Source organism: Strix uralensis, chromosome 8 (genome assembly GCF_047716275.1).
Source record: "Strix uralensis isolate ZFMK-TIS-50842 chromosome 8, bStrUra1, whole genome shotgun sequence".
Taxonomy (NCBI): Eukaryota; Metazoa; Chordata; class Aves; order Strigiformes; family Strigidae; genus Strix; species Strix uralensis.
This window is the reverse complement of record NC_133979.1, coordinates 29,175,077-29,201,974: the sequence shown is the minus strand read 5'-3', so window position 1 is coordinate 29,201,974 and position 26,898 is coordinate 29,175,077. Positions and strand designations below refer to the sequence as shown.

Here is a 26,898-nt window from a genome sequence, read left to right as displayed (position 1 = left end):
ACTGTAGCCTGAAAGATCGGTGAAGAACCTTCCATAGTCTTCAAGTCTCCCCTGTTGTACACGCCTGCAGTTGGAAAAGGAATTGTCATGTCACAACACAACACTGCTTGGCTGGTTTCCAGTTCATATCCTGTAATACTGGAAACGTTGAAATTTTGATACCCAATGGGATCAGAAAAGAATGCCTTCTAAAATTGTAAAGGAAATACTTTCCACAAGGTTCCCTAAGGACCTGCTGTGCACAAACTTAATCGCTTTCAAGCATTCCCAATCTTCTGTAGAAATTCATCAGGTCACCTGTACTTTTACCAATTCACTGATGCAGTTCAAGTGTTAGCAGCACTGACAGAGAATATGTAGCCTATTCTTTTTCTGGGGACCATTAAAAGACAGCAAAAACAGTCAGGCTGCCCGATGAGTAGGTGGTTCACTACCGACTCAGCAGCATCGTGGTTGTTCCCACTGTCACCTGTGGGTGTCAGTGCGAGCTCTGCTATGAGTGAGGAAAAGACCTGCACAGGGAAAGGTGCGACCTACCACCTCATCACATAGAAAAGCACATACCTGTGGGATACAGTCTGTGTATGCAAACATTGATTTAAAGCGATCATCCATGCTTATGTGATACAGAATACACATTGCTACTTGTTTGTAGTTTTCGTTTGCTAGAAGGAGAAAAAAAATCTGCATTAATGGAAGTCTAGTATTTTAGGTGTTGTAAACACTTAAAAGGGGAAAACAAAAAGCACAAAAATCCTAGCTAATAGAGGGAAAATTTAAATCAGAAGTGCAACATTATTGAAAGGCTCTTGCCTAGCCTATCCAAACGAACCACATATTTGTGCAGAGAGGCAACAAAGGCAATGCTAATAACTACCCCTCTCTCCAGCACCTCAAAACACTTCCTTAAACCACACTTTGCAAGGAATGTATTTTGTGAAAGGACACTTAGTAATGATAGGCCATCCAGAGAGAGCCTTCATCAGTTTCCAGCTAGGAAATTAAATATCAAATGTAATGCCAATTTAGCTGTGGATATTCCTGTTGAAACAACAAGCTTGTCTCAAAGTGAAATGATAAAGAATGTACCAATGCCAGAGAGAAAAATAAGAACTACCACTAAAAAGTGTTGTAGAAGGAATCTAGAGCCTTTCAAGTAAGTCACATACTGATTGTTTTATTATCCTAAATGACAATATTATCCTGTGGGTGCCTTTTGTGCTTCATACATTTCAAAGATGACATTAGTATATTTTCACATTAATACTTACCAAAGAGAAAAAGATTCCCAAGAAAAATTGGAGCGGTTAATGTGAGTAGGCTGTGAAGTATTTAACGGAAAGGTTCTATAAAACCAACTTAGACAAACATACAAATGTTTAAGAACAACACAGACGAATTTGATCTTGACTCACTGCTGAAATCCAGACTGAGCATTCTCTTGAGCTCTCCTCTAGCCCTACATTAGCAGGATACTGGCTATATATGGGATAAAACATTCATCTGAACGTTTATGTTAGACCAGGATGTAATAAGGTCACCAACTCAGAATTTAATCACAGTTCTTATACAACTGAACAGAAATATCCTACCTCCCACTTCTATTTAAGCTAAGTTAGAACATATCTGTTTAACACCTTGGCAAAGCATCAAGACCTCAAGCAGCAACCAACACAGTTAAATTTTTCTTCTGCATACATCATTAGGAACTGGAATTTCCTTTAAGTAGCAAGGATATGATGCCTTTATCCTGAGAATGCACATTTGTGCCTTTTTTCAAAATTGAATTACCAAAAAAGACCCATGAAACCCTTCTGGCAGTTGCCCTACAACAGTGAAGTATTCTTTCCCATGCCGAACCTAAAAACATAGCTGACCTTTCAGATCTTTCTGGATTCTTACCTGTTTGAAAAACCATAACTTGTATCACAACCTTCCACATGCTTAACAGCTGGCGAAGGATGACTCCAAAATCTGAAAGCTACTCTGGCTATTATTAACATAAAAGCACGAACGGTACTATAGTTGCTGAAGCATACATACTCCGTTTTAAGCAAACAAAACGAAGTGTTTACTATCTTTTGTGCTTCTCTTATCACTGGTCATCTTACCTACCTATTCACTTGTAGTGACATTGTAAATCCAACAATTACATGAAAAAAGCTTCCCATACATACAGCTAAAGGCTTCTCCTAAGCAAATATAAAAATTTCAAGAGTAAATTATGCCTTCAAATTTCATGAGACTGGAAAAAAAAGAGCTGTTTACACTGCTCTTAACACTTCTTTCCATGCTTCTATTTAAGACTCAAACATCAAGGCTCGAATTTAAGACTCAAATTACAATTACACGTTGCTGGATAATGCAGGAAACACTATGTGAAGCAAAAGGTAAGCCAGTATAAAAGGGAGGAAAGGTTGACTCGTCAGAACAGCCACAAGAAAAACAAACTAGAGTGAAGTTGGACCAGACCTTCAGCAGGTATGAACTGGTAGGCAGTAAACAAGTATGATGCTACTTTATATCTGTTTAACCTCTGTCCTTCATGGGTATTTTTCCTCCTTATTTTTGTAAGCTTCATTTGTGCTAAGATAAAGCATCAGCTAAGACGGTCTTATATTTGGTAGCAACAGCAGTTTCCTGGTATTTAGCAATACTGGCAGCTTATTTTCAAATAAAATAGCCTACTTTAGCAGCAACGCCCTCTGTTTTTTGAGAAGAAACTCTGTGTAATTTTCTCTCCCCTTTTTTCAGAGGCCCAGCTTGCCATAATAATCTTTCTAATGCCTGAACACTACCTCCGGTATCAGTGCTGAATGACAGCACTGCCTTGCTTTCTAAACTACCAAAAATAAAAAGACCTAGATACTCAACCTAAAGTGTGAAGAATATCCAGAATTCAAATCAATTTATTTTATCTGAATGAAATCTTAAGGACTTGGTTTTTTAATGACTGGCACTTAAATCATTCTCTCAAAGTATGTTCCATAAGACAGATTTCATGACATACCAAAGGCAGAGACAGCTATAATTTCAAAAAGAACTGAATTTAAATTCCTTCTTGCTGTGCAGTTAACTGACCCATTTCCCCCCAGTTCCCCTGTCCTACTATCAACACAGGGAACAGAGAAGGGTTCAGAGGATTTAAGCCAGAGGCACTTATTGAAGAGGCTCAGCAAGGAAGTATTTTTTAATTGTAAGTAAATGGAAAAAAAAACCCTGAATTCTACTGACTTGAAGATGAAAAACTACAGAACTAAAGCTAAAAGAAAACAGTGTGCAACTAAACCAGCTTTTAAGTATTTAAATGGTGTATGCATTTTAAGTTTAATTTCATTTTAATTTCCCAGAAAGGAACAAGTTTCAGGCTGGTGTCTGGAAATTTCACTGTCCCACTTTCCCTATGGAAGCACTTTGGTGGAGTAAAAGCAGAAGCTCCTGCCTTTTTTTGGTTCTCATGCAAAACAGTGGCAACTCATGATCCAAAGAATCAAATGCTTCAGGAAAATCAAGAGGTGGTAGTTTTTAAGCACAGCCAGCATGATTTAACGCAATTGTTAATCTCGTGCTCAATTAGGAAGCACACAGTCTATTGGAAAGTTGACTGGAAACCATGCATAACTAGTTTGTTGAAGATTAGGAAGAGAAGAGATTCAACAGTTACAGCATTTTAAATACTAAGCATCATCTTGCAGGCTGAAGATTGTATAAATGGGTAAGAAGCGACAGGCTGTTTGAAAAATCCACCAAGCCAACTGCCATCCTTTTACAGAGGGACTTCACTCCCAAAAACATAAACTGGCAGCTACTGACTATTACTTGAATATGCCAGTACCAAGCTTATTTTGTTTTTATTATTTTATACTCATCTGAATGCTAATGAATAAAGCCTTAAGTCAATCATTGTTTAGAGACTTGGCTGCAAAAATTTCAAACCCTGTCCAGTACCTGGCTAGAGAGCAACTTTCCAAAGCATGGTGGTGATACCTTTTCTGCTATTTTTGACCACTACTGAAGGCCACACATGAAACAGCAGCAGACACTGCAAGGAAGACTTCCTTATGACTTGGTACAATAGGCACCAATTATTCCCCTAACTAGAAAAAGCAAGAGAAAGAAAAGAAAAAAACAGATCTCTGCCAAACGTGTTCATAAAAATCACCAAAGTTTTGGTGGGGTGCCAAAAAGTTGTGGCCTACAAATGCTGGTAGTTTTGCGCATCAAGCTTTTTATGACTGAAGGTGGAATAGCCAAATGGCCTGAAGCAGTAAGGGCAGCCCTGGAAAATAATGGCCTAGTCATTACGGATTCTTCTGGTATTTATGGCAATAAAACATGAATCATAATGAACTCATTGGATATTAAATGTGGGGGTCATGAGTACTTTGATAGGATTTCCACAAGAATTTACCATTAATTAACCAAATAATTATTTGAAAGTGTTACTGAATTATCCTTAGTTCTTATACAGCCATTCCAGAGAAATTGGTCATTCCCAGCTGAGTGCAGTTAATGCCTTAACAAACCGGTCATTAACTGCAGTTACTGATTTTGTGGGAATTATTGTGTTATAAAATACACTCAACAGTTTATAGAAACAATACTTAGATTTTTTTTGCAGCTGTAGTTCAGCTGGAGCAGCTGGGATGGAAAAATATCAGGTCCCTCGGGCTGTTTTCACAACTAGTTTTCTGCAAATTAGAGAGGGAAATAAATACATGATGGGTTCTGAGTTCAAAATGGCTTCAGATTCTTAGCCTTTGAACATTAATAAGAAGCCATGTGCCCGTTCTGGGGACCAACGCCTGAATTCCATGTCTAGTTCTTACTAAGGTTAAAGATCTAAATGGTACTAGTTAGCAGAAGCTAAAGAAAAAACCCACGATTTCTTGATCACGAGATCAGGTCCTATGTTTTGGTTGAGGTTGTGAGCTTAAAATGAAAAAAATCCTCCATTAGCTCCACAGCGACAAAAGAGAAATCCTAAAGCTGTAAAACTGAAATGCTACTCTGAGTTGCAACAGCAGCATTCAGTTTTCAAATGCTAAAGTAAAAATAAGAATATAAATTATGGACTAAATTATTCAAATATAACACTATCAGCAATTCAAGCAGCCATCATTTCTAATGGAATCATCAAAGTGTCCACATTAGATATGAAATATACCCTATCCAACTCATGTGCAAAATGTTAAGTACACTAAATCAAAACCAGAACAAACGAAGGTAAATACCTATTAAAATGGCAGAGTGAATCTTCATTTCAGTTTCAAACTCTGATACTCTCAAGTCAAATCTGCTGCAGAATTAGGCAAATAAGAAATCTAGATGGATAAGAATGTCACAAACCGAGTATCAGATCTATACACTGTCTCATACTGCTGTCAGAAAACATTGAAATCAAGAGATTATTCACATGCATCATAATTAGCAGTGATCTTAGGAAAAAAGTGATAGAAAGGTATCTCTGGTTACCACTGTCCCATATTATTCCTTGCAACCAGCTCTGAAACAGTTGGACTAAGTTACTCCATGTGTGGTTTTAGACACATATTGATTTGATTTACATACATAAATATAAATCGTATTGGATATATCAGTTTATTTTATCAAGAGAACCTGAAAGAATTTTCAAATCTGCTCATACTCAAGGAGACTAGTCATTGTAAATAATATATTATGATTTAATTACATACTAATAACCGCTCTTGTGCCACCTTTATGTTATTTGAAACTGGCTTCATACCATAAGCCTAACTTAAACCCCTGATTTTGCCATGGTTGGAGGCTTTTTTGGTTTTTTAGTTTGTTTTTTTTTTTTCTTTCCTTCCCCCCCAAAAAATTAAGTACATGCCACATCTGAAACATGGATACAATTTTTTTTCTAGGAAACAAAGAAGGAATTATAATGATGAATCCTAAGTCAAAGGACTACTAAATGACTAATTTAGGTTATTTAATGTTACAGTTACAGACAAAAATTAAGCTGCACATCTGGAGCCCCCAGACTCAATTTCTTTGCCTGGAACTCTATGCAAGACAGACTGAAAAATATACAGTAAACACTTAACTGCAGTACCGCTACTCATAAAAAGACAACAAAGCATTGCCACTGGGTAGACAACATACTGCTAAATTTAGATATGTCCTTTTTTGAGGCTTGATCTTCCTACAGGAAAAAACAAACATTTTTGTCATTCAGGATGTCCTACAACCAATCATACTTGAACTCATGTGAGTTCACACAGAAATTGGAAACTGATTGGTTGTAATATCCCATGTACTGCACAAGTCAGAAATAAATGAATTAGAAGTTCAGATTAGAGAGAAAACAGGAGGCAATAGGATTATCCCTGAAGGAAGAAGATAAAGCTACTTCTCTTTTCTCCACAAGAGAAATATGTTTTGGGTCAGGCTATGAGCAAGGAAGAAAGCAAGAGATAGAAAAAGAATTAACTACTGTTATTACAAGAAACTGGAAATTAGAAGAGGTGGTTCTTAGTTTGATGCAAACTAAGAAAACTCCCACTTCCAAAGTAGGTGGAAAAAATTCCATGCAAAGCTGTTCCTTTAGAAGTCTCCACCAAGCTACATAGATTAAATGCTTACTTATGCTGTGTACAATTAAATGGAAATTTATAGGACATGCATAATTTTTGCCATTTCTGCACTATGTTTCATTGAGCTACATCAACCGCTCCAGTTACAATTACTAGAAAATATTCAGACTTCTCTGCTCTAAAAACACCCTTCCAGTCTTCTTGTTTGGAATTCAGCGGGAATGGAAATTGGAAATAGGTAGAGGCTTTCTATGCTCCTGGGTCTGTGGGTGCACAGCTCCACAGCAGAACAGCCTCAGTCCTGAATGGATGGTGCAGCTATATTTCAAAATGCTCCTGCTCGAAGGAGGAAAAAGAAAAAAAACAATGCATCATACTGCCTTTCACTTTGAGAAAGGGATGATTCACCGCATTGAAATGGAAACCGGTTTTACCCATGTTTCGAAGTTGCTCAAGTACAAAGCTGAGGTTCAAATCTGCTAAACCCAAAAAGTGGAGTTAAGCTCTGGTTGAGCTTTTGAGTCTTCCAGATAACAAGAATTAAGCTCCTTATTACTCAAGAGATACTGTTCCTGTGGGAGTACCAGCATACTCTACTGGCAAAGTCTTGGAAGAAAGGTAAATAATTCAGTTATATTCTTCTCATTGTGAAAACATCATATTTTTGTTATTTAAAAGGTCATTGCTGATTATCTACAAGTTTCTCACAGATCTGATAGCTTTTCCAAAAAGGAGACATTTGAGGCCCCAGCCTCACACAGAAAGTTCTCCTTTATTCAATGAGACTACTCAAATATTTAAAATTATAACCCATCCTGCAAAGCATCTGCACATCAGAGGTCAAAGGAACAGAAATTGATTGTATGGAGATATACCAGCACTATACTCACTATAGTGCAATAATTTTTAGGTTAGCGTATCTCTTCCCCCATCAGCTCAAAGGGTTTGAAGATAATACTATCAACTGACAAAGGATTTCTCACCTTAGCAACTGCGACATGGGGAATCTGCAGTTGGTCTCCTGTACTGGAGAAGATCAGAAACTCATGAGTTAAGATGTTTCCGCATTTCCAAATAGGAAAGCAAATTGCAAGCTGCACCCTTATGCCTGAATTTGTAAAAGCCTCAGGATCTATGGGATTACTACCTCTGCAAAATTGTTCCATGTGATCCTTTGAGACCATGCCTCTGCCTGCAGGCTTCACAAGGACTTTGGAGAAGGTGCTCCTCTCTCTTCAACCTTGGCCCTCATAAAGGTTGAACGAAGATGTTACCACAGATTAGGAAGACTAGCAGTAGTGCCCCACCCCTTCTATATGGAGATTTTCCAAGAAACTAGAGCTGGTTGTTTCTGTTCTGTCATGCTTTAGGCATCCAAGTTATGCCCTGTGAAGCTTTCAGATGTCAACAGTTCACATAGAAGACTAGATTTACTTTTTACTGTTAAGTATTAATTTGCTCTTGCAATATGCAAAGAAGCAATTAAAAGAATTCAATTAATTACACGGTCACATACTGTAAGCTCCACAGCAGAAATACTGGCTCAGGGGATCCTTCCCATTCATCAGTTTAGTGATTTTCCAACAACTCTGGTCCCTCATCTTTAGATTTCTGCCATCTCTCCACTCCTGTCCTTGCTGCTGCCATAAGCATTTCTATTTTCAGTCAACACTCATGAACTTAGTTTCTTGTGTTACACCAAAGTTATCCCCTCCATTAAAAAAGCTAGTAACACAGCTAAATACACACGTGCACTTGGGAGCAGCACACCACAGCAATGAGCTTTCACTCACCTGAACAGTCAAAAGCTGAGTGTTCAAGTTAGCAAGGATCCACCTGTAATAGCTACAAAATGGAAAAACTGTTTCCAGCTCTGGACAGTGATAAAGGAGTCAGAAAAATCTTAAACAGACTTCAAAAACTTAGAAGCTTATATAAAAATATAACGTTATGAATTTCAGTTATTCTTTTCTGGTAATTCACTACAATTTACCAGTAGCAGGAAGCCAGGACATAGTGATGGTGTTTACCTTAAAGTTAGTTGGGATTTTATTTCTGCTTCAAACACAATATTAGCAATACTGACGTCTCTCTACTTGGAGTTCTGTATTTCTCAACATCTGAAGTCAATTTTTTTTAATAATACTAAAGTTTGCTGTCTAATCCATAGTTAAGGTATCTAAATAAGTGCTGGGTTCTAAGACACACTGTGCACCCAACACTCCTTAAGTCAGACAGACATGGTAGGTTTATTTGCACTTCTAATAAGGATTTAGAAGTTGAATGTTAAGAGATGTTTTTGTTTTGTGTTTCTTTTGGTAGGTTCTTTTTGTTTGTTTATTGTTGTGGGTTGAATTTTTTTAAGCCTTGGCCATACTCACCACAAATGATAAAAAAAACTACCATTAAAATAAATCCCTTAATAATTACTGCTTTCCAACAGACTGGTCCCTGTAGTTGAACTGTTACTTAATGTGCTTCAGCCAGCCTCTACTATAAAGGAATGGAGACACCCCAGGCAATATTCACACAACAAGTATTGGAACCAGCTGCTGCAGAGCCACCTTAGGAAAAAAAGGTTTCTCAATTTAATTGGGAAAACAGGAGGAAGCATAAATTTTACTGCCATTAATAACTTCAAGCAATCCCGATATGACTTTACCTCACCCTGATGGCTGGACATGTGCTTTTTGTTAGGGTCTTTGCCACATCTGACCCCTATTGTTTGCTCACTTGATCAGGTAAGAAAATGTATGTTTCTTTATAGGATAAACGAGGCCTATTAAAGCCAGAAAAAACACTGCAGTAGCCTATAAGAAGCTCCATTTTTCAACAGATGTGTGAAGCTCCATAATAAGTTCATTACAAAAAGGCCAAGTGAACTCATAAAGAGAACACATCTACTTTAAGCCTTCTTAAAAGAAACTTTCATAAAAGGAATAGAACATTAAAAACCCACAGCACTCCGTTAATTAGCCAGCAAAGTACTTCTTGGGTTTTTAAACAGCAGTCAACATATAATCCAGCTTGGCTGCATACCATATCAAGACTTGATTGTTAAGAAACCTAACATACAACTGTTTCGCAATTCTTTGATTGCTCATTAAACTTAACTTGTAAAGAATGGAAAAATATCAGAGGAATTTCAGCAGTTTCCAGAAAAGATTTTAGACAATAAAATTCCCAAAAATCCTATCAATGAACTTAGTGAAGACAGACTCTTCAGTGGGGACTAAATCAGACTGTCAAAGTTACCCTGTGCTCTGGCCATCTCCATCATAAAGAAGTCCTAATAGAAAAGTTTGACCTGCTGTGGAGTTTTCAAACTATTGCACAGAGCTTAGACTTCTGTGTAAGATCTGGTGGCTACTACTACTCTGTGTGCTGATACTAAGTCCTGGAACATCAATAAACTAAGAACATCAGGCCAGGATGCTCACATGAATAAGGCATATAGGCTTGATGTATACTGTGATGGCAAAACTCTACTATTGCTACTGGGACTGATCACACTGTATTTCAAAGTGTTGTATAGCAAACGCTTATCTGCTTGGCTGAATCTACAAAGCCATTTTTCTTTCAGTCACTGTAATCTGTACTGGAAAACATAACCCAAGATGTTCATTACCACCTAAAATCTCTGAGATTGAACACCTTGGCACTGTGTAACACTTTCAGAGCCATATGCACAACACTCTGGCACTCCACATCCCATTTGGGCCCAATTTGCAACTGGTACTGTTCTGTGACTCGCCCGCTTTTCAGCTCACCAATAGCTGTGTTCAATCAGCCCTTGATTTTTAAAAGCAGCTAGTCATTTCAAGCAACCAAGAGGAGACACTTTAGTCTGACTTTCAAGCATAATGGGTTTTCACTCTTTAAGCATGGCTTGCACTGGGAAATGACAAGAAAATGGGATTTCAAGACAGTATGCATTCAGTACACCTAAGATCTGTCCAGAGATGAATGCAAACACCATAGAAAGAATGTTTGCTCCCCACATGCAGCCAGACCTATTCCTTTTACCCTTTGATCAGCAACACAGTGCCCACTGTAACAGCTTTTGCACCATACCCTATCATTTATATCCTTTTGAGAGAAATAACTAATTCATGGGTTAGCTAGAAGCCCCAGTACTGCCTGCCACACCTGCATACTGCCAGGAGCTCCTGAACAGTCGTCCACCAAGAAGAGTTTGCAGCCTGCCATAACACACACAGCAGCACTCAGCTGGTTCTGCTGTACAAACTGCCTGCTGTTCTCATGGAGAATGGAGAACTATTTGTCTCACTTCACAAAGGCTAAGAAACCACTCAGATGCAGCACAAAATAGCACCCTTATTAGAAGAATGTGAATCACAAGCTGTGCCTATATTTGAGAGAGCTGTACTAATGATTTTGTATTTGGTTTGGCCGGTTAACTGAAAAATAAAGTGGATTTGGTCCAAACAAGAAGTGAGGCTTTTTTATTCTTCCTTGTAGACAATGTTTTCTTCTGTTTGCTGCCAGGGCATTTACTTTAGAAACCAATCACACATCCAGAGGAAGAATTATGAAAAAGGGTAGCACTTCCCTTCTGTCCAACAATGGAAGAGCATTCCCAGGGATAAAGGAAGGATGTGAATCTGTTTTCTTAAAGCTCAGCTCTACATTTCCCCCTTTAAGTGAGAATACTTTCCACAAGCAAATATACTAACCACCAAACTCTACTGTATTTGGAACAAGTCACTCCTCTACTCCACTTCACTTGAATTATGCCATGCAAAGCAAAATGGGAGCACTCTAAGAGGGAAGCAAACCTCCACAGAGTAGTCTGTAGCATGCTGCTTTGGTCTCTCCTTCTGAGGTGATAATGAATCTGTGTTTTCCACATTTCAGGCAAACATCTAGTTTAAACCACTTGGTGAATTCACATGATTTTTCACCTTAATCCACTGAAGCCATACTTCACATACACTGGCACATAAAGCATTCACACAGAGAATGTATAAAAAAAAGATTACTCTGTAAATATAATTTCTAAGTATTAAAGCAAAGCCACCAATACAGAAAACGTTCTCTGCAAGGCCCTGGTGACTCAACAATTACAAGGTTTTCTTCAAGAACTGAAGTCATACAAATCAACAAAATCTCTTCTCAAACCTCTTCAAGCAGCTTGTGTATGGAAAAACCTGAATACACCAGGCTATATCTCATAGGCCTCCACAGCTCTGCCCCAGCTTCTGCTCTCAAGTCTGAAGCCAAATTTCCCTCAACTGCACCCAGTTCTTTGAGATTCAGAGCATAACAAAGATCAGCTGTAGTTCATTAACTTGGGTGCCTGGAGGGAGCAAGAGGAGTCTTGTCATATACAATACTTCAGACTTGTGAAGGGAAGCCACGAAAACTAGCAAGTGGTGTTGATTGGCAAAGCTACACGGGGAAGCAGGCATTGGCACTATTAAAAAGAAAAGGCTAATTAAAATGGAAACCAAGACTAAGCAGAATTTCTCATGTCCATGCTTTCAACAGCAGCCTCAACACTCTGAAGTGAGAGGGAAAGAAAGAAGATGGTCCTTCTCCAATATATCCACGTCATACTTAGTCCATTCCTGATAGCTCAGCTGAAGGCAGTCCATCCCCTCCACTTCCAGCCTACACCTACGTTTAGAGCATTCCTGCTCCCAAGCCACCAACTGTCCTTGGGAAAGCGGCACGTCTTCAAGAACTGCAGACTGCAGCCACCTCAGTGCTCAGTCCGAAACCGCTGCTTGACAAATCCCGTCCTTTAATTCTTTGCAATCTCAACTCTCCCCTTAAACACCTACTACATTTAATTTATACTCATCTCAAACCCAGTGCTAAAGACTCAAAGGCACAGCATGCACAAATGTTAAGTTTCAGTAGGCTGAGTCAACAAACTTGACCTCTTGGCATTAGGAGCTGTACGGTAACTTGTCAACAGCTGTTGAGGTGTGTTAGCACTTTAAGGTGACCTGCAAATATAAGTCGAAGGGTACTGACTTGAATAATGTGTGTTTAATACCCAAGTAACCTGTATAAAAGGGGCATCTGGCACATGATTATTTTATTATTAAGGTTGCAGGCTTCCCTGAGACAGGACACACAAAGTGATGTATTTGAGAATTACCTGAATCACTATACCAAGAAGAATCCCACAAATCAGGGCTGGCCTTAGAAACAAGTAAGGGACAATATTTCTACCTACATTTTCTAACCAGCACACTGCAAAATAAGTATCAATCAATTCTATGGGGAGAAGCTAGGGCAAACTGCACTTGCAACTATGTTAAAAAAAAAAAAAGTTGAACACTTCCAAGGAAAGAAGAACCACCACAAACAGTGAAGCTTCTGAAAGTACTAGCAGAACTTGCTGCATATTACCCTACCAGCCACTTCAGGAACAGACTGCAATTTTAGCAGCCAGTTCTTCTGAGCTAAACAGCCTTCTGCACAGGCCTGCTTACACGTCCAAGAGAATGGCATTTGAAAAGAAGTTCTCCTCTTCACATTAGAATCAGATACTAGAAAGCAGCTATTTTACTGATGAGTTTAGTCTGACTCTAATATTAAACAAGGAATTTCTGGGAGCAGAGACTTCAGTGATTTGTGTCATGCCACTGCTTGGGGTGACAAGCACCCAGAAACCTTAACTTTAGGCCACAGCCCTAGTTGCTGTACAAACAGAAGAAAGAGACAAGTTCCTGCTCCAAAAAGCTTGAAATCCAAGCTGAGCCAGACTACCTAGCTAGATCCTCTCTCAAAAGAGATAAAATATATTTCCTGACCAGCTTCCACTTCTCAGTTTACTGCCAAATAACAGTCTTAAGGAAAAAAAGTATAAAGAAGAGGGATTCCAAATGCCACTTTTTTTCTTCCTTTTAGCTCAGCCCAGAGGAGGTTATCAAGTGCGAACATGGTTGTGGAGCAGAAAGCATAACAAGATCTGAGGCACTTCAGGATATATCATATAGCTGTTATATTAATCACTGACAGGATTAAGGCTTCCAAAGCAGTGTAAGTTTTCATGGTATTAACTTGTATACTAAACAGCAACAAGGCCACACTGAGGTTGAATGTAAAATTGAGAAGGCAAACAATCCTAAGAGACTATACAAAGCTAGGGGAGAAAGCTCATAGATTCACCATTGCATTCCACTTGTTCCAATCACATCTGGATACAGCAGCTGCACTGGATTTAGTACATCCCAAACCCAACGTATCTCACGACGCAAACAGCTTTACTGTCCCTGCTGAAATGTCTACGTTAGAACAAAAGAAAACATACCTAGAAGTGCAGTGAGTTTGGGAAGCAGACCAACTTGTACCATTTTATTTCTCAGGCCTGTGTCAAAGGAGAGATTTAATAACAGTCGAAGAGTGATGTTCAGCAGGTCTTCGTGTTCACAGGGTACCATTTTCACAAGTTTTTCAACAATATCCATTTCAACCTGTATATCAGTAAAAAAACAATCCATAATCCATCCAAACTCTGCTTCGTCTTCAATGTAAAAGCCCTCTCAGTGTGTTATATATTCACACGCACACATATGCAAACACATACCCAATTTGTACCCATAATAGCAACTGTCAGTGGATTTTCATCTGAAGCAGCTTTGCTTATGTCTTTGTGGTTGAAGTCTTCTAGATTGGGTTACCGGGTAATGTTGATTAAAAAAGTTTTTGAACCAAACAGTTCAGATGTCTTGGAAATATTCCTCACAGTTGAAATACTGCAAGAATGTGGTCAAGACATCACTTGCAAGACTAGATTGGGGGCGGGGGGGTGGGGACTCTTTTAAACTTAAACACAAGCAACCCTGGAGCAACTGACATTAGAGTCAAAGAGATACCCAACCAAGACAGACAGAAAATTGGCATCCAAAAAGAATTTGAGACCTTTCATTATGAATTTCAAATGAACCCCCAGACAAAACTTTGCATGTGCTCTCTGAAGAGGCATGCCGTCCTGTACATTAATTTAATAAAAGCATGAAAGTCATCTTGAAACATGTATCACTTTCAAATTAAAAAGTGGAATCTAGGAACTGAGAAGTGGTATCAGTTCCTGAGATCATGTTCACTTTACCAGCCAGAAAAGACATCTGAGCATTGACTGGCAAGACTTCAGAAAGTTTTTATCATCTTTTAAACAACATTTCTCTGCTTTTATTCGACATAATCTTTTAAATGCATTCATTTTTCGTTTCCCAGAACCTTCTTTGGCCAGAAGGACGCACATAAAATTACTTGCATTCTTCAAACTTCAGTGTGTATGTAACTAACCTTCCAGTTATAAATACACACAGAATGAATACTAAGAAAAAAAACATACAGCTCTCCGCACATGGCAGAGTGCAATAATCAAACAACTGACTGAATACCTTTGATCAAAAACAATCAGATAGCAAGAACTCCTACTTCACTGCTTTGAATTTAATATGGCACTTGAATACCAAAGGAAAGAATGTGCTATAAATATACATGGATTATTCAGTTTTACTTAGAATCAGGTGCTGCACAACTAATTTTGGTTCATTCTGCCTTTGACATTTTTGTGTTATTCCCTAATATTTTTATTAGAACACCTTCTTCATTGGTAGCTTTCCTTAATAGTATTGTGGAGAAAAAAGTATCATCTTTATTATGAGTAAGAAATGCTCAGACAGCTGACCTGAAGCATACAAACCTTTTCAAAGGTCTTTTCAATACTGTTAAAACACTCTGCAATAAAATAAATTCAACAGTTTTGTTTCACTTATCTTTCCACTAAATCAAATGGAATGCAGAAAGTGTGCCAGCAAATCAGTGGGCTGGAGAGCTAATCCTTATTTTCCTAATAAAGTCGTTCAGGGCACTAAACAAGTATAAACTAAATCAATGACCAATCACCCGATAAACAGTCTACATTCCCCCCAAAATGCATGCTTGGTGTCTGACTTTTGTTAAGAAATAGGACACCCATATATAAATAAGGGTGATACCTCATCTGCAGTGTTCAGTGCATGTGCACGTGAATGACAGATCCAGTAACAAAGATGCAATTAATTTTCTATTGCATTTACATGGATCTTTTCACCCCACAATCTAAGCATAACATTAATCTCAGATTACCTCTTGGATAAGGTGAATTTATCATTTTCATTTCACAAACTGGCATAAAGGCACAGCAGTGAAGGCATGTATCGACGGAAAGCCATTGAGAAATCAGTAAAGGAGATACTCGGCTAGAGCTTAAAGTCACAGAAGAAAATATGCTACAATTTCAGTAGTTTGAGACTTCACCTAAAAAAAGCTTATGAAGAATAACAGTACCCACAGTTCTTAGGAGCTACTGGCAACATGAAGGAACAGTTGTGAGGTACCTTTGAAGACCAAGCTGACCTAGGAAATAAGTAAACTAGTCTACCAAACTGAAAAAGGATAACTACCTCTCTTTCCAAGACAATACATGGTAAAGACAATAATATGTTGTCAAAAGTGTCTAGGTTGGGGCAAGGGTCATAGGCATCTCCAGAAGTGGGGGTATGACAAGACTTTGTAGTGCTGACTTCAAAATCTGGAATTTCATGTATATCTTGAAGTAGCTTCACTGTTTGGGATGACAGTTCTTCAAACTTTTTGCAGCATGTTATGGCTGGGTGTTGTATTACTTTTCTTTTACTCATTTTACTATTAACAAAAGAGGATAGTCAGTGCTACAGGTATTTCAGGTGGGGACAGAGATGTCTCCCTCTTCCCTCCAACCACACAGTTTTCAGAGTCCATACCTTTCCAGTATTGCAGTAGAGTGCTATGAGCCTTACCATATCATTTTTGTTCTCCATAAAAATGCTGAGTTTCTTCAAGAAAGATACAACCAGGATAAGCAGCTCAAAATTATCACGGTCCAGTGCTTTCACTAACATATGGACAATGTTCTTGTTTCTCATCTTCAGCTCAGTGCGAGTATCCTCAGCAAGATTTAGGAGCAGGTAAAGTGCAACTAATAAAGTCCAATACAAACCATACCAACACATCAAAGACAACAGAATCAAACAAGTCTCTATATACACATATTAAGCACTTAAGACATTCAGAAGCATTCTGCTCCCTTCCCAATGAATTTTGAAGGAAACTGACCATGAATGCTTTTTATTCCTGTTTAGAAAGCATTAAGAAGATTAATTCTAAATAGTGGCTTTGAAAAAAAAATATTACGATCACTAGAAGCTTTTTACATTTTTTTTTCTTTCAATTCCAGTGGGAACCATTCTAAGGCCCTTCCCAGAAAAGCTGTGCCACTCAGATCATTTCAATCTAACATTAAGTGTATTTTAGTAGAAAAACAGACAGAGTGAAAGCTATTCAACTTGAGTCCAATACAGGCTAAGTTAGGCTAAGTTAAAAAAAACCCAAATCAAACATACAAAACCAAAATACCCAACTTCCCCCAAACCAACGTCATGAGCAAGGAAAAGTTAAGTGGATTGCTTTTACTACTTTTCCTCTAAGACTGATAGATCACTTCAAAAATTGTCAGCATACTGTCGAACAATCTGATAAGAGTATTCATCTTCTCCCTGTTCTTTGGCAATGTTCTTCCATACTCATCCACACATTCGGTATGTTTAACACATCCTAGTTATAACAAGCATCCAGTAGAACTCTCTATCCACATTCACCAACAAAAAAATAGTTTGCTATTTGGATTTGGTACCTCTGAGTAGCTGTTCCTGCTTGACAACCAGCCCTTGGTATTTCTTGTAAGTTTTCTCATAGTCCTTTTTCAGGGTTTGATTTTCAGGATCTTCATCAAGTAAATGGCAGAAGTTAAGGTCTTCAGATAAAAGTTATACAGTCTAGATGACTACTGTGCTCAAAGGTGTTACTCAGTCACCAGTACAAAGCAAGAGATCTGTGGAACAGCCAGTGTAAAAACACTACCTCAGCCACAGCCTGCTACACCTATTTTTTTCCTCCTCCTAGTCCTGGATGTATTACACCCTGATAGTCAGCAAAAATGTTCCTAAGACATACTGCTAAAAATAAAACATTTTTTTTCCTGTGTTGTTTTAGTAACCAGCTTAATCTCTTCAGCAGCCCAAACTTCTTACTCTTGGTCTCTTTCATATTTGCAATTATATTTTGCACTGTCTAGTAAATTCTACTGCTTTCACAGAAGTTGCTGTATGGTCATCTCTTATAACTCAGCAACAGCTATCAAGTCAAGTCAGAAGCCATCAAGCTGACCCAGCATATCAAAAGGATATCAGCTTTCTTCTTTTTAGCAAGTTCTTCCTGCCAAAGCTCATGTCTCTTCAGTTCATGGTCTATGATATTCATGCACAGAGCTCCAATTTTGTAGTGTGTGATTATTCCATGAAATTGAGAAAAACTGCATTGAAGAAAAAAATATCTGTGAGGAAAAAAATAAATGCAAACCACTCCAAACCTGTTGGGACCTCTACAGTAGCAATGTCCCAACACTGCACCACTTGTACTATTAAAAAAAGGTATTTACTCTCTGCCCCATTCTAACACTTCTCTATTGGAGAACTATTTCAAAACAAAAACAGTTCCTGAAAACATTAATATTTTTTCCAGACTTGTAGAAGGAAAGTTTGTTGTTCCAGGTCAAAATAAAAATGTATTCCAATTTTCATGTGTAATGGAAACTGTTTTCCAATCAGCCCCACTTTTCATATTATAAGTGTTTCAGAGGACTCTCTACTCACCAGAAATATAGTAGAGGTCAAAAATCAAGTTGCAATGCAAATTCCATTTGAATTATTTCTAGGCAGCATATGCTGAAACACTGGCATATCTAAATAAGACCAAGCACTCACTTCAGTTTTGAATACCATTTCTTTCCTATAGGAATGCTGAAGTAAATAAAAGGTGGCAGCTCAGCCTAAGCTATGGGTCAGAATCCCTACTAGTTTCTTTCCAGCTCCACTGCACACTGTCTCACCGTGCAGGTTCTTCTTGTGCCTCAGTTTTGTCATTTATACCAAGTGTGTTTGTCTCAGCAAATTTTTTTCCTGTTTCAGTGAGGGTTTTGTAGTGTAGAAAACAAATGAAAAGCCACTAAGCAGAGAAGTTCCTTATGTTCCTATACACAAGGACTCTGCACTCACCTTGAAAAGCAGAAGAAAATATAAATTATATTGGTAGCAAGTTCCACACTTTGTTTCCAGTCTTCCCTCAGCACTCTAGCCAATGCACCCAGGGCAGTTTCTGAAATGAAACAACACTTAGATGAGCGTCAGCATTTCACTTCCCTCCTTTTGTCATGTGGCACTCAGAATTTGAATACACTTTATTCTACATCTATCAGTTTTCTAAGGGAAGATTTTCAGAGGTATCTCACTTTAACATGTAACACTGCTCACAAGTTCTGTTTGGAGACAGTACTAAAATAGAGAATACACTGGGTGGTCATCCAGTCACAAACCCTAAGAAGGGGTAACATGCAAGGAAACTGCAACCAAACACTAAGGTCATCTTAAAACTACCACTACACTTCAGATCTTGTGGTCTCTGCCAGCTCTATGTTCCGTATTACACTGTGGCCCCTACGTAGAACATCACCACGTTCACTTCCAAATCCCCTTTAAATTCTACCTTGACAACTATCATTTTTCATCCACTTCTATTTACTTTTTCCCCCATAGCAACTTTGTGTTATTTAATAATTTGGTTTACATTTCTTCTTGTCATACTTCAGATTACTTCTCTCTGATTCAATTATCTTTTCCTTTCACTTTTCCCTATCCAGTCCCTCTTCGCATACACCATGTTAGATGATCAGAATGAGAAAAGTAGCAACTGGTAGTTTCAAGCACTAGAATATTCTAAACACCTCATGAGGACAAGCCATTATTTGATGGCTTACCACTCCCCTCCCATTCCAATTCTTGCTGACATTGCAGGATGGCTAGAGTACACACTGTAGCCACTTGAGGAATGTAGGGGTATAAGGGCTCAGTAAAAGAGACAAAGCGGGCAAGGTAAAAAAATTACTAAATTAACAAGACATGAACCTACCATCACTTTGGAGGTCTGGTTTGGCTTGCCCTTATCTTTGTTTGTCTGACACCTTTACAGAGTATAAGGTCCTTTTTTCCCCCCAGAAGAGAGATGGCAATGGGAAACAAGAACGTATACACATGTACACACATATATTTACAAACACACACTATTCCACACTGAAGTAGCTCTCAGAATGTGCATGGCACAGCACATACGTATGCACACACAGAAGGACAGCAATATGAATGTCCTGCCATGAATTCTGATAAGATTTTAAAATGGATCCATAAGCAAAAAGAGTATGGTGTGCTAGTGAAATACTTGGGTGATGCATCCACATTCAATTTATTAATTCTCTTGGAAACTGGACACCTCTACTTATGTCAGCCTGCAAATCCCATTTTCAAAGCAAGTTTCCTGATCTTCAGGATACAATTCTACCTTCTCTTGTCTCCAGCAGCAATGGCAACTGAAATTAACTTAGCATCAAAATAACTAGGATCAAAAAAACCAGTTGAAGCCTACTGAGGCCAGGAAGATTTCTGTGTTAGGCCCACCTAAGAACAGTCTAAGCAGCATCCATTTGTAGAGAGATCCAACTGGGCTTTGACAGCCAGCTTATTATGTACTGAGAAACAAAGCCTAGCAAACTAGAAAAAATCCCAAATTAAACTACTTTTCCCTTGAGAAGAAAGCACCACAAATAAAGAGCACAACATTAAGAGAATTTACCATTGGGTTTTAAAATTACCATTGATAAGCAGTTCTTCCAAATTATCAGGATTCCTTGCCAGCTGCAGAATGAGGGCAGAGCCACGCACCTTGTCAGGAATGTCCTCATACAGTAACTCAATGTACTCATCCATGTCATTGATATTGGCAACTTCATCAATCTGAAAAGCAGTCATAAGCAAGGGTTTCATAGAAAGAGATGTCAGTTCAACACAATCAATCACAATGTTACTCAATTGCAAGACAAAAGAGCACACAGCTTTGACATCTTAGGAAAAAATAAAATACAAAGAAAAAAAATCAACACATCCAGAATCACTGCCAACGAACACCAGGAAATCTGAGAAGATTTAATTACAAAAAACAAAGGATGCTCAGACAAGACTCCCTGTGTCCTGTCCGATGTTCCAGACCTCACTTGCTGTCCTGCTGCGTGCTATAGTTGGAGGGGGTAGTACGCAAGTCAAATATTTTACCCTTTATGGAGATGATTTTTATTCCATTGTGCAATATTTCCAAACCAAATTCTTTGTTTAAAAAACAAGCAGCAAAAAAACCCGAGAATTCAGCATTTCCTCCCCCCTCCTCCCTTACATAACTGCTTACTTAAGAAGTAAATGGGTTTTACATTTCTCTAACACCAATATTTACCTCCATTCCTTCAAATGGGGGTGGATCTTTTGGCTTACTGGATTTCTCTTTCTTTTCTACAAAGGAAAAGACACAGTTGCAGTGAAGTTATACATATTCACAGACAAAAAACATACCAAATATTCTCATAGTAAACACTCTGGTTAAATCAAGGTCAAAGTCCTTTTGTGTCCAGCTGACCTGACAGACTAATGCAGCTAAGGTATGTCACGTTTCTAAAGCTGAACAGCCCACAGGGAGCAAAACAAACCCTCAGTTGCCTTTTGACTTCTCAGTCTAAGTGATCAGTTACAGCCCAGTCAGCTGGGGACACAGAGGGTAATAAACCTTAGTGCAAGACAAGAGTGACAAAACTCACTTCCACAGTGACACCTTAGCAGGTTTGATTCTGCTTGTATGCTGTGGCAAAGCTCCCCTGTGATACACCAAGACACATACAAACAGAATAAAAGAGGGTAAACCACCCAAAGCAGTTACAATCAAAGCGTATAGATAACATTAATCTTTGTTTTAAACTTGTTCCATTAAGATAAGAATTCAGCTTGAGAACAAAGCTTACCATTTCACGATCACAAGAAACCTTGCTAACCACAAGGTAATGTGGGATCGTACATTAAATATGAAATTGTCTCATGAGCAGAAACTTTAACATGAACTTAAGACATAAATAGCTCCATCAGGATGTCAGGAACTTAAGACAAGAGAATTACCCCAAGCTGTCTGCTACACTGTACCAAAGCTTGTCAGACAAACTCCTCACTCAAGCTTTATAGACAGCACAAATTCAGCCTAGGAACACTATCTACCCTTGCAACAGGTGATGGCAGAGATCTTTCTAGGAAGGTTCTCATACAGTCTTTTGATGTCACTGAAAATGCAGATGCAATATGAAGAAGCTGCACCAAATAGTGGGATCTGTACCTCTCAAGTCCTGCTAATGCCCAAAGCAGCCAAGAAGTATCAATACTAAGTTTAACTAACCAGAAAAATAAACTTTGGTTGTTAAAAAGATAATTCCCTCCAATCTTACTCCAAAATTGTAATTTTTTGCCAAGAATGACTTAACTATACATCTTCCCCACTCTCACTATCTCTGAAGAACTCATACATCAAGCAAGTTAAGACCTCAGCTAGAAAAACCTCACACATCAGTTGTTCAATGCTGAAGCACCCCAGTCCCAAGCTACTTTGTTCCTCTATTATTTACCTTTTCCTGCTGAGGCATCTCTGCGATTCTGTAGATAGTACAACAGCTGTTCTACTTCTGCAAGTTTGGAGGGGTGAATGAGCTTGCATTCTTCAACCACCTTTCGAGCCAGGGAAGCAATGTCTGTGTTTGCATTAAGACTCTTTAGCCGAATGCTGCAAACACAGGTAAGTCTCTTTTCAGTTTTCAAATTTTCATATATTCGGTCCTTTGATTTATGTTTACACAGCCATGAATTTCTTGAAGCAGAAATGATCCCAATACCCCCAACGCCTGTGCCATGGCTTACAAAGGTAATGCCAAAGCAGTGGCTCTTTTCAACTACAAATGGCAAGTAACTGCCAAACAGATTTGACAGAGGGTAACTGTCCATCAGCTGACAAGCAGCAACACCTAAATGCAGCTGTATGAACAGATCCCTTATAACCATCTTAGACACAGCAGCCAGTAATTTATTTGCAATACACCCCAAAAAAGTACACAGGACTGCAAAGGAGTACCGCAGACACAAAAAATCCAAAATGAGAAGCAGCTACGGGTGTTGACTACACAGGAAGGTTCTTCCGCAGTGCCTGCAGATAGCTCTGGCAGACCTACAGTCAGGTCCACAAGCAACAAGCAGTAAGAAATCTCTGTGGGAATTAACAATAGGATGGATCAAAAAGGAATTCCACCACATTGCAGATGAAAGTTATGTTGATTTATCTATAAAAGGATGAACACTTCTGATATCTTCAAAAATTTGAGACAATTTAAAGATTCTCTTTTTTTTCCTCAATTATTCTCCTTACATGCACTCACACAGATAGCCACTTCAGCTCAAATTTTCAAAAAGAATTCAGCATAGAGATAAAACAAACGTAGGAAAGGTCTTGTAGTTTGGAAACTATGATAGTTCTCTGGACTTTTCCAATGGTGAATGTGTTAATGCTCTTAAAAAAAATACCAGGCAAAACTAAAATGCAGATACCATAGTGAAATCACTAGCAGGGGTGAAAGATCAAAACAACAGGAGAGCCAACAGCTAGACCATAAGGCTGTCAGAAGGGTCAATAGTATTACTTGCTCCAAAATTTACCATAATTTGATCAGGAACCAATCACTGCAGTTTACCTCAAGTTCCCCTCAAGTAAAATGGGAATAATCACTTTTCTTTACAAAACACCTTGAAGTACGTGGATGAAAAGCAGTTTACAACATGTGTTTTAGATGTTAACTTTCCTAGGCACATGTTATTCCCTGGCTTCTAAACCCTCTGCTAATCTAACACTAAGTTTTATAAAGATTAGAACACATTATTTCTTACAGGCTGTTGATGCTTTGAGTTACTGAATTTATGATTATGAGAAACAGAAAAAGCTTGCTATGACCTTACATTTTCTGACATTCCTTGCGCTCCCCCAGCATGGGGTCTCCCATCTCTCCCAGAATTGTTGCTTCCACTTCATAGTGGACAATGAGGGCTTTCTCAGATGGATGCACATCTATGTTGCCTCCTTTTACCTTCCTGCCATGAAGAAAAAAAAAAAAATTACTGATTAAATGAAAAGCTCAGAACACACACCAGAACAGAGATCAGTAACGATGACCTGTCTCTTGTTGTAATCAGACCCTAAACCCAAATACTGCCCTCCTTCCACAGCGCTGTACCAAAGCTTAGTGCAAGTGGCATATTCTTGACTATTACCTCTAGTACATACAGAAACACCCAAGACGTTGGTCAAGCCTTAGTCACATAAATTAAGTAAAGAATAAACAGGATAACTCTGATTTCGAAGTCTCCTAGCTCTCTTAAGGAACTACAATCAGGAAAAAGATACATTTCACACAGAAGGTGAATTTCCCAGTTTATTTCCTGTTAACAATGTCAGTATTGAGAAACTTTCTGCTAAAGGCATCGATCTAGTGCAGTCATTTACAAATGGAAATTTTTCTTCAAAGACCCCCTTGGCTAAATATTAACAGTTTAAAATCTCCAAGAACTAATTACAAATAATTTTAATTTCAAATTAACTATTCTCTCCTCAAGCACAAAACTCTTCGCTACTGTTCTTCACCTCACTGTGTCTGTTGTCAGGCTCAGGAGATTACCAGATCAACAGTTGCCATCAACAGGTATAAATCAAGCATGTCTACCTGCTTTAGTACAGCTACAGATATTTTGGACAAGCTTTCTGCAGGAAAACACTCTGTGGTTACATCACTGCCAAAAGGGCCTGTCCTGCTCTCTCCTCCTTTGTGCCAGCAATTCTGGCAGAGATGCAAGGGGCAGGAGGATAGGCCATGGATGAGAGGCCATGAAGATACACCTCATTTCTGCTTTCAAGTGATGGCAGAACCACATTCAGAGAATACAGTTACACATTTCTGTCCTTGGTGGTAAAGCTGACATTTACCCCTTTTCCCCTTGGTACTGCCAATAGAGGATATACAGTCGTGTCATAAACCAGGCTGCTAAAATGCTGCAGATTAGACACAACTCCCTAATGTGGGTTTGGTTTCTGGTGTGTGGGTGGGTTGTTTGTTTGTTTGGTTTGAGGTTGGGGATTTTTTCAGACAGATCATGTCAATAAACAGATTTACGGGTGGCTTCCCCAGTAGTTGTATCAGCATAAACGAGCCAGCAGCTAGCTATGGTTGGGTCAATTAGATCAGGGAAAACTACTTCAGCCTCACAGTACTGGAAACATTAGCAAATCAGATGCAGCCTTTGGTGTAACCACTCTTCAGAAAATGTTTGAAATGTGTGCTCCCATCTACCCAGCTACTATGGTGACTGCTTTCCCTTCAGCACTATACAACTGCAACAAATACCTTTTTCTTGAGCTGCCCCAAAACCCCGACAAACCACAGAAAGGTCTGCTGTAGGAAATGAAGAGTCTAGTTCAACTACTAGCCCTGCAAGGACAAAGCTACAGGGCAAACAAATATAGCTCACTGCTACAGAGCAGTATCTTTGTTGATGAGATTGTAGCTGAACTCCATTTATCACTTAAGATTTTCTGAAGCAACTTGTGTTTTTTTTCTTTAACAGTACTTTGAAGCAGAGGCTTCCTTACAGTCTGTTCTCTGTTCTTACAAGGTCCAGCCTTGCAGGACAGAAAGCTTACAGCAAATCTATTTCAACAGAAACTGGCTCTCACTCCTCACCCCCCAAATATATTTCCCCCATATTTAGACCTACCAGGAGATCCCAACTGCAAACGCTCTGCCTGACAGTCAAACCTCTGTTAAGTGACAGCTTGCTAATGTTTAGAGATATAAAGAAAAAGATGGGAAGAGAACAAGTGGGCCTGAAGGAGTTTAGTATAGTTTTACAAGAACTAAGCTGAAGTAACAGTTCATCGTTGCCAAAAGGATTAGATCTTCCAGTTTTTTCTGCTCCTGCAGTCACCTTGGTTCAGCATGGGGCTTGTCAAATCCTTTCACAGCCACTTCCAGCTATCCAACAGAAAACATTTCATATTTTGGGCAGAGAGAGTTTTTCAACATGCTACTGAATTAAAGTGCACTACAGAAAGGGAGTAACGCTTCCTATCTATGAGCAGGGATAAAAAGGAAGGAGTGAGACCTCCTCCTTTTGGCAGCAGTAAGCCACTGATGAGCTTAGGGACCAGCAGAACCTCAACCTAAGACTGCTTAAATAGTTTTAGCATTTCCCATATTTAATTTTTTTCCTTAAGAGGGACAGATGGGTAAGCTGAAGAACTTACAGTTGCAGAGATTTTCTGCCCTCTCACATTGATAACCACCCTCACACCACTTGAGCTATTTCCTAGCTAACAGTCACAAATCAATTCAAATTTAAGTTTCCTCTCTGAAAAATCTTACCTTGTGAACTGCTCGAAGAGCTACACTAAAATGCACTACCCAGCCACTAAAGTTGTTTTCCATTTAGAAAACACTGCATTCAGACTGCCAGCATCACAAAAAGAGAAAATCTTTATTTAGAGAAACAATCCCCGCTCCTCCTTCAAATCAACAAACATCAACTGATTTTATATCCATCTCGAGTTTGTAAGTCACTTCATAAAACATTTAAAAATACAGATATTCTTATAACTGGTAGAAACAGCAATGCACTGGGGAGCTCTTTCACTTCACTGCCTGCTTTGTCAACAAGAATCCTGCTCTATGAAAGGTTTAAAAGAGGAAGGCCTTTTCTACAGACAAAAGCTGTGCTAGCTGAGCTCACATAACCAAAGCTGGCGTGTGAATACCTTTTATTAACTAATTCCTTCAGGGGGAAAAAGCAAAACCAAACTATCCTAATTACAAGTGGCACAAATTGTGCATGTGAATAAGGCTGAAAATCCAGTAATAAATACTAGCAAGTCAGACTTGGTGGGAGGGGGACTGTTCATGGACGATGACAAAGGGAAATAGGGATCAGAGTACCAGACTTGAGCATAAGCCTAGCCATGTTAAATAGCACAGTGGATGTTTTTTGGTTTGTGCTGCCTAGAAAAGGAGAAAACTATGCTTGTTGCAGGGATGACTACAAAATAAGATTCCTCCAAAGTCACAGAAGATGGCACAAACAGAACATTCAGGGCTAAAAATAAGCATTGCTTTAAAGTTACAGCCATTTTTTTAATTACAGGTGGCCATTTGATTTTTACCTGTTACCACATTTATATGACAGAACTAATGTTCAAAGATTATCATGAGGTTTTTTCCCCCCCCCCATTGTTTCTACTTCTGGGTCTTAATATGTGGCATACGAGGAGGAAA

The 26,898-nt window shown here is 38.8% G+C and overlaps 1 protein-coding gene across 2 annotated transcripts in view; it reads right to left on the bottom strand.

Moving 5' to 3' along the window:
• KIFAP3 (kinesin associated protein 3) overlaps positions 1-26,898 on the bottom strand; it is a 69,535-nt gene that overhangs the window by 41,090 nt on the left and 1,547 nt on the right. For both annotated transcript variants that reach the window (XM_074876895.1, XM_074876896.1), the window contains exons 2-11: positions 23,540-23,671; positions 22,165-22,319; positions 20,958-21,013; positions 20,326-20,467; positions 18,680-18,779; positions 17,813-17,937; positions 17,260-17,358; positions 16,367-16,545; positions 13,849-14,011; positions 565-665 (exon numbers count right to left, since the gene is read on the bottom strand). In XM_074876895.1, coding sequence (XP_074732996.1) covers positions 565-665; positions 13,849-14,011; positions 16,367-16,545; positions 17,260-17,358; positions 17,813-17,937; positions 18,680-18,779; positions 20,326-20,467; positions 20,958-21,013; positions 22,165-22,319; positions 23,540-23,671 — 1,252 coding nt within the window. The remainder of the gene's footprint in view (positions 1-564; positions 666-13,848; positions 14,012-16,366; positions 16,546-17,259; positions 17,359-17,812; positions 17,938-18,679; positions 18,780-20,325; positions 20,468-20,957; positions 21,014-22,164; positions 22,320-23,539; positions 23,672-26,898) is intronic.